The sequence below is a fragment of the Coregonus clupeaformis genome, chromosome 2 (assembly GCF_020615455.1).
Source record: "Coregonus clupeaformis isolate EN_2021a chromosome 2, ASM2061545v1, whole genome shotgun sequence".
In the NCBI taxonomy this organism is placed as follows: Eukaryota; Metazoa; Chordata; class Actinopteri; order Salmoniformes; family Salmonidae; genus Coregonus; species Coregonus clupeaformis.
In genome coordinates, this window is record NC_059193.1 from 36,424,811 (window position 1) to 36,439,809 (window position 14,999).

General features: G+C 37.6%; 1 protein-coding gene across 1 annotated transcript in view; it reads right to left on the reverse strand.

Annotated features, from left to right (window-relative positions):
* Positions 1 to 14,999, reverse strand: part of LOC121534880 (ecto-NOX disulfide-thiol exchanger 2) — a 454,166-nt gene that overhangs the window by 68,321 nt on the left and 370,846 nt on the right. The window contains exon 10 of the mRNA XM_041841491.2: positions 12,061 to 12,263. Within this exon, the coding sequence (XP_041697425.1) occupies positions 12,061 to 12,263 (203 nt within the window). The remainder of the gene's footprint in view (positions 1 to 12,060; positions 12,264 to 14,999) is intronic.

The window sequence follows — 14,999 nt, forward strand, 5'->3', positions numbered from 1 at the left end:
AATATTGCATTGACTAATTTAAGTAATAAATGGCCAACTTGATAGACCGGTATCAAAAAAAAAAAAAAAAACAGTCACCATTAAGGGTAAATCGGAGTATCAATTACCTTGAAGAGAGAGACAGGAAATGACACAATTATTACAGGCAAATACGCATTTAGAACAAGTCTCCTGTAAAAGTAATGTAAATCAGACAATGTGCAAATGGATGTTAAGTAAATTAGGATTTTTCAATGTGGAACCATATCTTAGTGATAGGTCAGCATGGACAGATAATGACTATCCTCAAGATGGAAGTTTTAAATGGGATATATTTTATTTTTTTAGGGGGTAGATCAGCTTTAATATTGCAGATAGATTGTAACTTCCATCAATGTAATTGTCTGCATCACTTCCAATCCCCCATGTTTTTTTTTCTTCTCGCAAATATATATATATATATATATATATATATATATATATATATATATATATATATATACACATACATATATACATATACATATATACATATACATTTCCTTAAAAAAATATTTCCCTTCATTACTTTCCAACCCCACCACCCATTCCCTAATTGGAGTAAACTAGTGAACAATAATGCTTAGGCCTCTACTTCCGGCTTATATGTACTATATACATTTTATGGACACACTCAATTTTACAAGAATTCTATTTTGTTTGTTTTTACTCCTGAACTTCCTCAACCTCTCCGATCATTTTCATGATGTCCATACGGTTTGCTTCTATATGCCATATCTTTCAAACTGTGCTCTTTCACAACAGCTCTCAACCTATAACCTATATACTTATTATGGACACAGTATGCTTACATTATTAGTTATATTGTTGTTGTTAGTTGTTATTAGTCCCATCCTTCAACTCCATTCAACACCACCCATCTACATCCATATTGGATTTCTATTTGACATATGTTTTTCAACTGTACTGTGATGTTTTACAAAAGATCTGAACCTTTCTATTCTCATTGTTTCTACAGATTGCAAATTGAAAATATATTTTTTTGCTAAAAGTATTATTATATTATTGATCGATTGACTATGACTTTTCAGATCACCCAGTAATGCTATCTGCAGGGTTAGCTCCAGGTAAATATTGCAATCCTTTAGCCATTCCTAGACCTGTGTCCAAAAACAAACTACAAATGGAAAGTACCAAAAATGATCTAATGATTCTGTCTCTTCGCAGCAAAATCTGCAGAGCTGGGAAGATTGAATCCCCTATATAAATAACATTCTATTGGTAGCAAGAATTTTATATAATAATTTAAATTAAAAAATTATATGTTTTGAATCCAGCGCCATTTTGCGTATCAGTTCATAAACACTATGCCATGGGATCGGTACGTCAAAAATCTCTTCCCAACTATTTTGCAATCTATATGGGATGGCTGTCAATCCTTTGGTCCTTAAATTAAACTGGTATACTTCATTATTTATCACAGTTTTCTTTAACCAATTATGTTCTTTAATGCAAGGCCGACAAACAAGTTTCTTACATTTTCCCCCTTCCACTTTCCCTCTTCCATTTTTGCGGTAATGTTGCAATTATTTGGTTGTAATTTTGGGTAGAGCAGACATTTCCATTTGTTTTTGTTAGCTGCATGTGCGACAACTCCACCAGTCCTACCGATGATATCATTTACGAAGATTATACCTTTTTGTAAAAAAACTGTTTTTGAAATAAACATTTTGTCAAAAAACTGTTTTTAAATAAATTAGTATATTTGAGTTTAACCACAATATTTGTTGCATTATTTGTTCTGTCGTTTCTGGAGGATTAAATTGAAATTGCAACCAACTTTCTATGGCTTGTTTTAGAAGTAGTGATATTTGGGCGATGATTTCCTTTTTAAATAACTGAAAATGTGAGGTTGTAATCTGAATAAAGGGAAAAAGGCCATTCTTGAACATTGGGTGAGACAATCTTACTAATTTGCTAGAGAACCAGTTCGGATTTAAGTATATCTTTTGTATGACTGAAGCTTTTAGTGATAGGTCTAACGCTTTAACATTTAATAATTTCTGTCCTCCGAATTCATATTCATTATATAAGTAGGCCCGTTTAATTTTGTCATGCTTGCCGTTCCAAATAAAATTGAATATTTTTCTCTCACATAATTTAAAAAACTGTTTGCTAGGCGTAGGCAAGACCATAAGCAAATAGTTAAACTGGGATAATACTAAAGAGTTAATCAAGGTGATTTTGCCACAAACTGAAAGGTATTTACCTTTCCATGGTAGCATGATATTATCTGTTTTTGCTAACTTTCTATTAAAATGTATTGGAGTGAGATAATTTATTTCATTTGGGATATGTATTCCGAGTATATCCACATCACCATCACACCATTTTATTGGTAAACTACATGGTAATGTAAAATTTTTATTTTTTAGTGATCCAATATGTAATATAGTACATTTATCATAATTTGGTTGTAATCCAGAGAGGTTAGAAAATGTATCTAGATCCTCTATGAGGCTGTGGAGGGATTCAAGTTGTGTATTTAAAAGAAAATATGAATCATCAGCGTACAATGACACTTTTGGTTTTAAGCCCTGGATTTCTAATCCTTTGATATTATTGTTGGATTAGATTTTAATAGCTACCATCTCGATGGCCATAATAAATAGATATGCCGATAGTAGACAACCTTGTTTCACTCCTCTTGACAGTTTAACACTTTAGGAGAAATAGCCATTATTTACTATTTTACACATAGGGTTACTATACATGATTTTAACCCATTTTATAAGAGATTCTCCAAAATTGAAATGCTCCAGGCATTTATATATAAACCCCAGTCATACTTTATCAAATGCCTTTTCGAAGTCTGCTATGAATAGCAGGCCTGGTTTCCCAAATTTTTCAGTGTTCTATTAAATGGATAAATTACAAGTAGCGCAAAAGTATATCATTTATAATACAGACATAAGCAACCCGAAATGGGATTTAGATTTAGATATGAAAGAGGTGTATAAGGCATGGCTGGTAAATATAATTAGGACGGAGGAAAAGTCAGTTAGGATATTATGTAATTTGGCAATGGAGCAACATAATCTACCTAAATGAAAAGAGTCAGTCCACATGGGGTATTACTAAAATCAGGATAACATATATGTTTCCTATAGCTAAAGCAGATAACTTTGAGGTCAGACGGTGGCACGAGGTTTGCAAGGTATTGTGGTCACAAAGGTCTGGTAGGGCCTTCGAAACGGCAGAAAGAAGGTTTAGAGGTCATACAGGACGAATATACAGTGGGGAGAACAAGTATTTGATACACTGCCGATTTAGCAGGTTTTCCTACTTACAAAGCATGTAGAGGTCTGTAATTTTTATCATAGGTACACTTCAACTGTGAGAGACGGAATCTAAAACAATAATCCAGAAAATCACGTTGTATAATTTTTAAGTAATTAATTTGCATTTTATTGCATGACATAAGTATTTGATACATCAGAAAAGCAGAACTTCATATTTGGTACAGAAACCTTTGTTTGCAATTACAGAGATCATATGTTTACTGTAGGTCTTGACCAGGTTTGCACACACTGCAGCAGGGATTTTGGCCCACTCCTCCATACAGACCTTCTCCAGATCCTTCAGGTTTCGGGGCTGTCGCTGGGCAATACGGACTTTCAGCTCCCTCCACAGATTTTCTATTGGGTTCAGGTCTGGAGACTGGCTAGGCCACTCCAGGACCTTGAGATGCTTCTTACGGAGCCACTCCTTAGTTGCCCTGTCTGTGTGTGTCACATTGTATGATTTTTAAGTAATCCATTTGCATTTTATTGCATGACATAAGTATTTGATCACCTACCAACCAGTAAGAATTCCGGCTCTCACAGACCTGTTAGTTTTTCTTTAAGAAGCCCTCCTGTTCTCCACTCATTACCTGTATCAACTGCACCTGTTTGAACTCGTTATCTGTATAAAAGACACCTGTCCACACACTCAATCAAACAGACTCCAACCTCTCCACAATGGCCAAGACCAGAGAGCTGTGTAAGGACATCAGGGATACAATTGTAGACCTGCACAAGGCTGGGATGGGCTACAGGACAATAGGCAAGCAGCTTGGTGAGAAGGCAACAACTGTTGGCGCAATTATTAGAAAATTGAAGAAGTTCAAGATGACGGTCAATCACCCTCGGTCTGGGTCTCCATGCAAGATCTCACCTCGTGGGGCATCAATGATCATGAGGAAGGTGAGGGATCAGCCCAGAACTACACGGCAGGACCTGGTCAATGACCTGAAGAGAGCTGGGACCACAGTCTCAAAGAAAACCATTAGTTACACACTACGCCGTCATGGATTAAAATCCTGCAGCGCACGCAAGGTCCCCCTGCTCAAGCCAGCGCATGTCCAGGCCCGTCTGAAGTTTGCCAATGACCATCTGGATGATCCAGACGAGGAATGGGAGAAGGTCATGTGGTCTGATGAGACAAAATAGAGCTTTTTGGTCTAAACTCCACTCTCTGTGTTTGGAGGAAGAAGAAGGATGAGTACAACCCCAAGAACACCATCCCAACCGTGAAGCATGGAGGTGGAAACATCATTCTTTGGGGATGCTTATCTGCAAAGGGGACAGGACGACTGCACCGTAATGAGGGGAGGATGGATGGGGCCATGTATCGCGAGATCTTGGCCAACAACCTCCTTCCCTCAGTAAGAGCATTGAAGATGGGTCGTGGCTGGGTCTTCCGGCATGACAACGACCTGACACACACAGCCAGGGCAACTAAGGAGTGGCTCCGTAAGAAGCATCTCAAGGTCCTGGAGTGGCCTAGCCAGTCTCCAGACCTGAACCCAATAGAAAATCTGTGGAGGGAGCTGAAAGTCCGTATTGCCCAGCGACAGCCCCGAAACCTGAAGGATCTGGAGAAGGTCTGTATGGAGGAGTGGGCCAAAATCCCTGCTGCAGTGTGTGCAAACCTGGTCAAGACCTACAGTAAACATATGATCTCTGTAATTGCAAACAAAGGTTTCTGTACCAAATATTAAGTTCTGCTTTTCTGATGTATCAAATACTTATGTCATGCAATAAAATGCAAATTAATTACTTAAAAATCATACAACGTGATTTTCTGGATTATTGTTTTAGATTCCGTCTCTCACAGTTGAAGTGTACCTATGATAAAAATTACAGACCTCTACATGCTTTGTAAGTAGGAAAACCTGCAAAATCGGCAGTGTATCAAATACTTGTTCTCTCCACTGTACATATACTAGAGAGTGTGTGGAAAATGAATATAAGATGACATTTACAATAATCAAACAAAACCAAAATGTCGATGATTAGCAAATATAATTATGGAATATTTCGTTGCAGCAGGGGAACGATAATAATCGAGGGAGATAGAGAGAGGGAAATTGGACTCCTTCCCAACCGCACTCTAATTCCCAGAATAAACCTAGAGAGGAGTAGCCGGGTGATCTTTTCAACAAGATTGAAGGTGTCCTTTAAGTAAACAGAAAGTCCAGCGTATCGAAATTCGTGAAAATATGTAAATTGATTTGTAGGATATTATTTATCAACATTCATTTATAATAAGCATTACAACTATTATGGCGTTCATGGGAAGAGACCTTTTAAGTAACGTCGATGCAACCATTTTTTGTTCCATTAAACTAATTATCATTGCAGAGATAAGGTGATGTAGTGAAGGAATTTCATTTTGTATTATGTAGTAGTGGTTTGTGGATATAATTTATTAATGCTATGATTTAGTAAATGGGTGAAAGAGAGAAGTGCTAGTTGTGTTATATCGGGATGTAAAGGACGCAGAGGGTAATGTGGAGCACATATCTAGATAGTTGAATATGGAACGTTCTTTGACAATTTGTAATTATTATTATTACATTTTATAGTTTGTTTAAACACCAATGAGTTTTGCAAACAGTTAATTAAATCCAAAAACGATAATCTGTTTCTGGTACGTTGAACAATGTGAGGTAGTTGTTACTATTAGGCTGATGGAGTAGTAAACATTTTTTTGTAAGTTATGTAAGTTATTAAACAATAGGTTGTTATTTAAAAACATAAATGTAACAAGTTGAGATGATTACATTACCAAAAAGGGGTTATAGGTTTAGAGAGAAGGTGTAGTCAACTCAATGAAACATGGTATGTTAAGGAAGGCATAGGAGATCACGTCTAAAAAAAAAATGTATAGACACTTGGAATGTCATTGATTCTTTATGCGTAGTAAGTGATTATATTTGTGAATGTCTCAAATAGTACATTTAGAGGGGTGACAGGAACAATCTAAGGGGTAAGTTATTCAGTAACGATACCATGATGATTTGATATGGGATAAAATTAAGCGGATTTTGGAGGTGATAATCATTGTGAGACTTAAAAGGAATGAGGTATAAAGAGTAATCATTTAAAAATACTTATTGTAAACTCAAAGAACCTTGAGTGCTTTTCATATTTTGAGAGATTGTATGTAATCTCCTTCTGGAGTAGTTATGAGAGATTGAAACAAACTATTATTGAGGTGAGGTAGGAAGGTGTATATCTGCATCATGTTTTGTGTGAAATTAATATTTTTGGATTGCTGATTATAATTGAATGTTGACGAAATGTATACTTTGTCTTCCAGGAAAATGGGGATTTCCTTATCCCTCATTGGGATGTTTCAAACGTCTGTGGGATAAGTGGAGCAGTTAGTAAAAAAAAAAAGTATTATAATTAGGTCGTAAAAGGGAGCTACCAAATTAAATAAGGACTGGCTATTTTTGTTTGTTGTTTTCCAATAGGGTTTTTCAAATAACCACACACAACCCACCTATTACAATGGTTATATATGGTTGTTATTTTTATTTTAGGGGGTTTTAACGGCTCAAAGATGATAAGTCTTAAAGGAGCACACACATGGAGCTTTATTACGTTTTTTTCTTTTATGAGTGAGTTTTGGGTAAACATGTGATTTCTTTTGAGAAGAAATGTCATGACGACTTACTGTACACTTGGGATAAAAAAACATTTATGAAATGTTTTGACTGTTGTTAATGATTAATTTATACTATAGAATGGAACACTTCTTGGAAGGGTTTGGATGACCTCTGAACTCTGTCCTGACTTTCTAGTGTGAATTGATCACCCACACTGGAAAGCCAAGAGGCATGAATGAGTAATTTAAGGTAGTTTATTATACAGAGTTGATGGTAATTTAAAATACGGGAGTGTGACGGGAGTCCACGGGAAGTGAGGATGGAGAGAGATCTGTTCAAATACAACATTTCTCATGTTGTTGGTATACTGGTTGGCAAATGGACAAGACAGAATGGGGGGTAGAGATGGGGGTGACTCGGATGAGATGTTGAAGTTGGGACATTGTCATGGGCATTCATTTTTAACTATGAAGCTGTCTGAAGAACATAATGAAGAGACGCCAGAAGATTGAGTGCCGGTGAAGGAAGGGGTTGGTTAGCTGTGTCGATAATACATTTGGATTTATCTAAATTTGGTAGTGTGGATATGAGGTTGATGTGGGAGATATATACACTGTTAAATTAATAGTACTAAGAATGCATTGAGATAATGATCTGTAGTTATTCTCAGGATGAGGAAGGTCATACTAGAATTAGGGAAATTTATACTGTATGTTAATATAAGTGTACATTCTGACAGTTGTAATGTGTGATAAAGTTGAGGGATTTAATTTTGAGTGATAGGGCCAATGTGAATCACTAATAATTGTAATTCTAAATTTGATTGAGATAACTAATTTGGTTTTGGTTATGATTCATAAGATGACTGATTGATTTAAGTAAATCATTAGTATATATTAGTAACTAAAGATGTTGAAACTCTTTTCAGTATGACTGGTATTACTTGTACAATTGTGAGATAACTGTCTTAAATAGATATTATGGTTAAAACAGCGATACATTATTTTAATGTGTTAGGTTACACTTATATGATTTATTTCAAGTAGGCATTTTTGAATCTTACTGTTTGAAACATATAAGTTAATGCAAGGATTGTGCCTGATATCATGAACATGTTCAGTATTAGGTTACTGTATTCACATATTAGTCACTATATATATTTGAAGTATTTGGAGGTATTGATATGGGACTATTAATTCCCAAAGAGGGGGGATTGATGTGTATTTTTAGAGTGGTACATATCTCTGTTGCTAGGCAAGAACTTAATTGGTTCCTATCATGGGGTTTGTTGTGTGTGACATAAGAATGTTTATGCTATTTTTATCTGATCTAGGATTGAATTCCTCAATCCAAACTAGTCCAAGGCTGCACTGATTTATCAGTGACTGAAACCAGAGTGTTATCCTTTGTATCTCTCCTCAGGTATATTATGGGAACAGAGTCAGGGTTGAACAGAGTTGGACATGGTACCTATTAACAGTCATGGGTTTTCAAGCAAATGGGTCTGAAATGTCACTCATTGAACAATATGCAATTGATAATCACATACCATTGGATGATATTACAGTAGACAAAGGGGGAATGTATGTGATTATAGGGGGTGCTGCATGTTGTACATATTTGCCATCAGAATGGGAAGGTTTTGGGAATTTAACTAAAGCTATGGGAAATATTAGAGAAATACAGGATGGGATTAGTGATTACAGCTAGAGATTTAACTGAGAAATTGTCATGAATCAATGTATTTTCTGGGATGATGTCATGAGGTTGGGAATTCATTTGTATGTTTGTTTGTTTGGTTTAAGTAATGTTATATCTGTGGAATTTTATTTACAACAGAAAAAGAATGAAAATGGGGGATTGATATTACGTCTTCTATACAGGATTAGAGCTGTATAAGGATTTGGAGGATGAGGACATTCCATGTACAGTGGGTGAAAAAAGTATTTAGTCAGCCACCAATTGTGCAAGTTCTCCCACTTAAAAAGATGAGAGAGGCCTGTAATTTACATCATAGGTATACGTCAACTATGACAGACAAATTGAGAAGAAAAAAATCAAGAAAATCACATTGTATGATTTTTAATGAATTTATTTGCAAATTAAGGTGGAAAATAAGTATTTGGTCACCTACAAACAAGTGCGATTTCTGGCTCTCACAGACCTGTAACTTATTCTTTAAGAGGCTCCTCTGTCCTCCACTCATTACCTGTATTAATGGCACCTGTTTGAACTTGTTATCAGTATAAAAGACACCTGTTCACAACCTCAAACAGGCACACTCCAAACTCCACTATGGCCAAGACCAAAGAGCTGTCAAAGGACACCAGAAACAAAATTGTAGACCTGCACCAGGCTGGGAAGACTGAATCTGCAATAGCTAAGCAGCTTGGTTTGAAGAAATCAACTGTGGGAGCAATTATTAGGAAATGGAAGACATACAAGATCACTTATAATCTCCCTCAATCTGGGGCTCCACGCAAGATCTCACCCTGTGGGTCAAAATGATCACAAGCAAAAATCCCAGAACCACACGGGGGGACATAGTGAATGACCTGCAGAGAGCTGGGACCAAAGTAACAAAGCCTACCATCAGTAACACACTACGCCACCAGGGACTCCAATCCTGCAGTGCCAGACGTGTCCCCCTGCTTAAGCCAGTACATGTCCAGGCCCATCTGAAGTTTGCTAGAGTGCATTTGGATGATCCAGAAGAGGATTGGGAGAATGTCATATGGTCAGATGAAACCAAAATATAACTTTTTGGTAAAAACTCAACTCGTCGTGTTTGGAGGACAAAGAATGCTGAGTTGCATCCAAAGAACACCATACCTACTGTGAAGCATGGGGTTGGAAACATCATGCTTTGGGGCTGTTTTTCTGCAAAGGGACCAGGACGACTGATCCGTGTAAAGGAAAGAATGAATGGGGCCATGTATCGTGAGATTTTGAGTGAAACCCTCCTTCCATCAGCAAGGGCATTGAAGATGAAACGTGGCTGGGTCTTTCAGCATGACAATGATCCCAAACACACCGCCCGGGCAACGAAGGAGGGGCTTCGTAAGAAGCATTTCAAGGTCCTGGAGTGGCCTAGCCAGTCTCCAGATCTCAACCCCATAGAAAATCTTTGGAGGGAGTTGAAAGTCCGTGTTGCCCAGCGACAGCCCCAAAACATCACTGCTGTAGAGGAGATCTGCATGGAGGAATTGGCTAAAATACCAGCAACAGTGTGTGAAAACCTTGTGAAGACTTACAGAAAACGTTTGACCTGTGTCATTGCCAACAAAGGGTATATAACAAAGTATTGAGAAACTTTTGTTATTGACCAAATACTTATTTTCCACCATAATTTGCAAATAAATTCATTAAAAATCCTACAATGTGATTTTCTGGAGAAAAAAAATCTCATTTTGTCTGTCATAGTTGACGTGTACCTATGATGAAAATTACAGGCCTCTCTCATCTTTTTAAGTGGGAGAACTTGCACAATTGGTGGCTGACTAAATACTTTTTTCCCCCACTGTATTTATGTCTATCACTGGTGGGTGCCAGAAGGTATGCGGGCCAAGATAGCTGTGGGGCCACTGGTGCTAATCTTAGAAGGAGCACGTGATGGAATATCCTGACTAAGGTGCAACACGATACCATATAGGGCGATCCTATATGTGTTGAGGAGTGACACTCAATAATGGTTGGCAACTGTTGGATAGAATTAGCTTGCAAACAAGTATATAAACTAAGATATTTCCTTTGTTCAGTGAGTTCAGATAGCAATTGGCCACTCACGGGCTGTTTGCTATGTGAACCCGGTACTGCAATATTAAATACTTTGAATCAACTCTCCATGTAAATCCTGAATTATATGATGCCAGAGAGAACTCATCATAACAGAACACCTGCTCTTTCCATGACATAGACTGACCAGGTGAATCCAGGTGAAAGCTATTATCCCTTATTGATATCACCTGTTCAATCCACTTCAATCAATCCTTGAGACAATTGAGACATGGATTATGTACAGTATGTGTGCTCTTCAGAGGGTGAATGGGCAAGACAAAATATTTAAGTGTGTTTGAACGGGTGGTAGTAGGTGCCAGGTTCACCAGTTTGAGTGTGTCAAGAACTGCAACGCTGCTGGGTTTTTCACACTCAACAGTTTCCTGTGTGTATTAAGAATGGTCCACCACCCAAAGGACATCCAGCCAACTTGTCAACTGTGGGAGGCATTGGAGTCAACATGGGCCAGCATCCCTGTGGAACACTTTCGACACCTTGTAGAGTCCATGCCCCAATGAATTGAGGCTGTTCTGAGGGCAAAAGGGGGTGCAACTCAATATTAGGAAGGTGTTCCTAATGTTTTGTACACTCAGTGCATCTACTGCTGTACATATCATTCTTAGTATATCTTCTGTAAATTATTCCGGTGTACGTATAGATTGCATTTTGATTACTGTTACAGTGCTATTTGGGTAGTTAATTGGATTTGTCCCAAGGTTTTAGATTTCTTGTATTATAATTTATTTGTACATTTCAATTATTTGTGTACTTGTTTGACATTTTACTGCATTGTTAGGAGCTATAACATAAGCATTTCACTGCAGCCGCTATAACATCTGCTAAACTAAGTACGCAACCAATAATCTTAAGATTTTATTTGAAATGTTCAAACTTCTGTTTTGGAAATGTAATAACCATCTGTCTATTCAAATAAGCGGGACAACATAACACGTTATTTTTGCGCAAATGCTTGATTTTTCATGATATTAACTAACACCGTGACCCAGCAACTGATGGGAGCAACACATTTCTTGCCTCTGAGGGTTGTTTATCTTACCAACAGTATGATGTTTGTTTTCTCTGAGGGGGAGATTTTATTAGAATACCCATCCTGCTGGTATTGCTTTCTATACAGCATCTAGGACAGCAGTGTGATCAGATTCTAGAGTGCCTCTCTCTTTCTATGATTCTCTGTATATGGGTATTGGTATCTAGAGCATGTATGACAGTGACCAGATTTCAGATAGCCTCTCTTTTTCAATCTGCATCCTTGAGGAGCCCCAGAGAATGTATTAGATTCTATTCAACAAAATTGCATGTGTATGTGCATGCGCGTGGGTGCAGTAAGGCTGTAGTAGTAATACCTTTTGCATGCCCTGTAGTGCCTGTTGTAGAAAGGTTAGTTGTTGCTGCCTGCTGGCGTCCTCTTCACTCTGTTGTGGAGGTGTGTGTTCTTGGTTCTTGCCCTGCTCCTGCTTCAGCAACTCCACCTCATTCCTGTAGGCGTCAAGCTGACAGCGCAGAGAGCCATTTTCCTCCATTAGGGCTTCCGCCTGGGCCACAGGGCCTATACACACACACACACACATACTTTTTACTATCCTTGTGGGGACCGAACAGTTGATTCCCATGCAAAATCCTATTTTCCCTAAACCTAATGCCTTAACCTAACCTTAACCCTAACCTTAACCCCAAACCTAACCCTAATTGTAACCCTAATTGTAATCCTAAACCTAGCCCCTAATCCTATAATAGCTTTTTTTCCTTATGGGGACCGGCAAAATGTCCCCACTTGTCCAAATGTTCCTTGTTTTATTATCCTTGTGAGGACTTCTGATCCCCACAAGGATAGTATAACCAAAAACACACACACGATATAGGAGAGCCAAAGACATAGAGAAATCAACACATAGTATAGAGAGCCTTCAAATGTATGTACTGATGATCTGAGGACATACTGTAGCTCTACTGGAGAGGCTTTGAAATCCCAACCTGTCCTATTGAACAGTCAGGAGAGACAGTGTGATTAGAACTACTAATTAAATCCTAACCTGTCCTATATTGAACAGTCAGGAGAGACAGTGTGATTAGAACTAATAATTAAATCCTAACCTGTCCTATATTGAACAGTCAGGAGAGACAGTGATGAGAACTACTAATTAAATCCTAACCTGTCCTATATTGAACAGTCAGGAGAGACAGTGTGATTAGAACTACTAATTAAATCCTAACCTGTCCTATATTGAACAGTCAGGAGAGACAGTGTGATTAGAACTACTAATTAAATCCTAACCTGTCCTATATTGAACAGACAGGAGAGACAGTGTGATTAGAACTACTCATTAAATCCTAACCTGTCCTATATTGAACAGACAGGAGAGACAGTGTGATGAGAACTACTCGTGAAATCCCAACCTGTCCTATATTGAACAGACAGGAGAGACAGTGTGATGAGAACTACTCGTGAAATCCCAACCTGTCCTATATTGAGACAGTGTGATGAGAACTACTCATTACATCCTAATTTGTCCTATTGAACAGACAGGAGAGACTGTGTGATTAGAACTACTCAGCCCCTGTTCCTTTGGGCTTTGATATGAGTCTTTGTTCTCCAATGCTGTCTGAGGGGTCGTGTGTGATGTAATGAGAGGGTGCTGCATTCCATACAGAACCAGGCTAATAATGACTAGCCATCTTTTAAATTAGCATGCCTTTGCAGGACTTGACATTCATTGTTTGGAGAGGATCTCAAAAACGCAATCTCAAAAATTGTGTTATTGTTAGCGATTTTATTTATATTTTGGTAAATTCCATTTTCTAGGTTTCCAAGTTTTTTCAGGTTTTCGCTCTCAAAATCACACTTTTTTTATATGAAAAAATCATTAATAATATTCTAAGTCCACAACAATGCTTAAACCACAGCAGGAGACCACTTTTGAGGTCCAGGAACACGAAAAAAAATGGATGGTGTTGTTGCTCTTTAATTTAATTGCACACCTAGCAAGAGACCATTGTGTTTGGCTAGCTGTGTTTTTGAACTGTACAATGTACAGTGTAGGTTTCATGTGATGGCAGAGTTTGCTAAACAAATGCCCCGCGATTGATAGAAATCATCATAATATCTTTCTGCCAGGTAGGCCTACTTTGCAATCAACATTTAATTGGAAAGGTTTTTTGGGAAAGCCTTTAGAAATGTTCATTCAAACAGTGCATGGTGACTGAATTGTTCATCGTAAAGATTCTAGAACTAGGACTTCGGACCAAACTTTTTTAATACCTGGTCTGCATACCCAGTAGGGTTTAATATTTTCCTGGTATTTTACAAAATGTTCCATTCAGAGAAGAAATCACTTTTCTCCCGGGTAACCTGGCATTTCCCGCCCAAACCGAAAGTGTCATTCTCAAGCATATAAAGCATATAAATATGTTTACATTTGATAAGAGCTTTGATCGGCATGAAAGCTCTAGCCTGATGCTACCTGAGCCTGATGAGCCATCTATTAAATACATTGTATGAGCCCTACATTAAGTACATTTTATGAGCCTAAGCCCAAAAAAGCCCAAATGATTGTGCCATTATACAATACATATATGATATACAGGCTACCGCACATTACGCACAACATAAAAACATAAATGCCCATAAATGTAGCTATTCTCTTGGGTAGATAAATCAAACAAGCTAATGTTTTGTACACTCAGTGTATACCTTTAATAATATTTCCCCTAATGTTTAAGCGACCTGCCTATCTCCTCTTTCTCTCTCTATTGTTGCTTCATTCCTTCCTCGCTTTCAACAGTTAAATGAAATAAGTTTTGGTCCTTATCTTCATCATTGTAATGACATGCTTGAATAATATAGAACTAGAATAAGATGCATATACATCAGTCTTGAACAGGATTATCTATTTTGTATGCAATTTGAATGGAATTGATTGAGAGAGAGAGACTGCAATAGAGTGCTCGCGTGCGCACTGATTGCAAGCAACGATATTCAAGTGATAGGCTGCAGCTGCAATAATACAAAAAATCTTTACAATTAAAAAATAAGGTGACCCCTGTGTAAATTAGACACGCATTCAGTCGTTATATTACTGTAGCATTTTTCTGTCACAAGAAAAAAAGTGATTTTGATGATACATGCATTTTGAACTGCGCTCCATACTGAGATGCGCTGTCTGTCCCCACCCTGAACGTTGACAATTGATCATGCAGATAGCAGAGAGAAGGCCATAGAGAAGCAAGATTTAGACATCGCATATATACTGAACAAAAATATAAACGCAACATGCAACAATTTCAA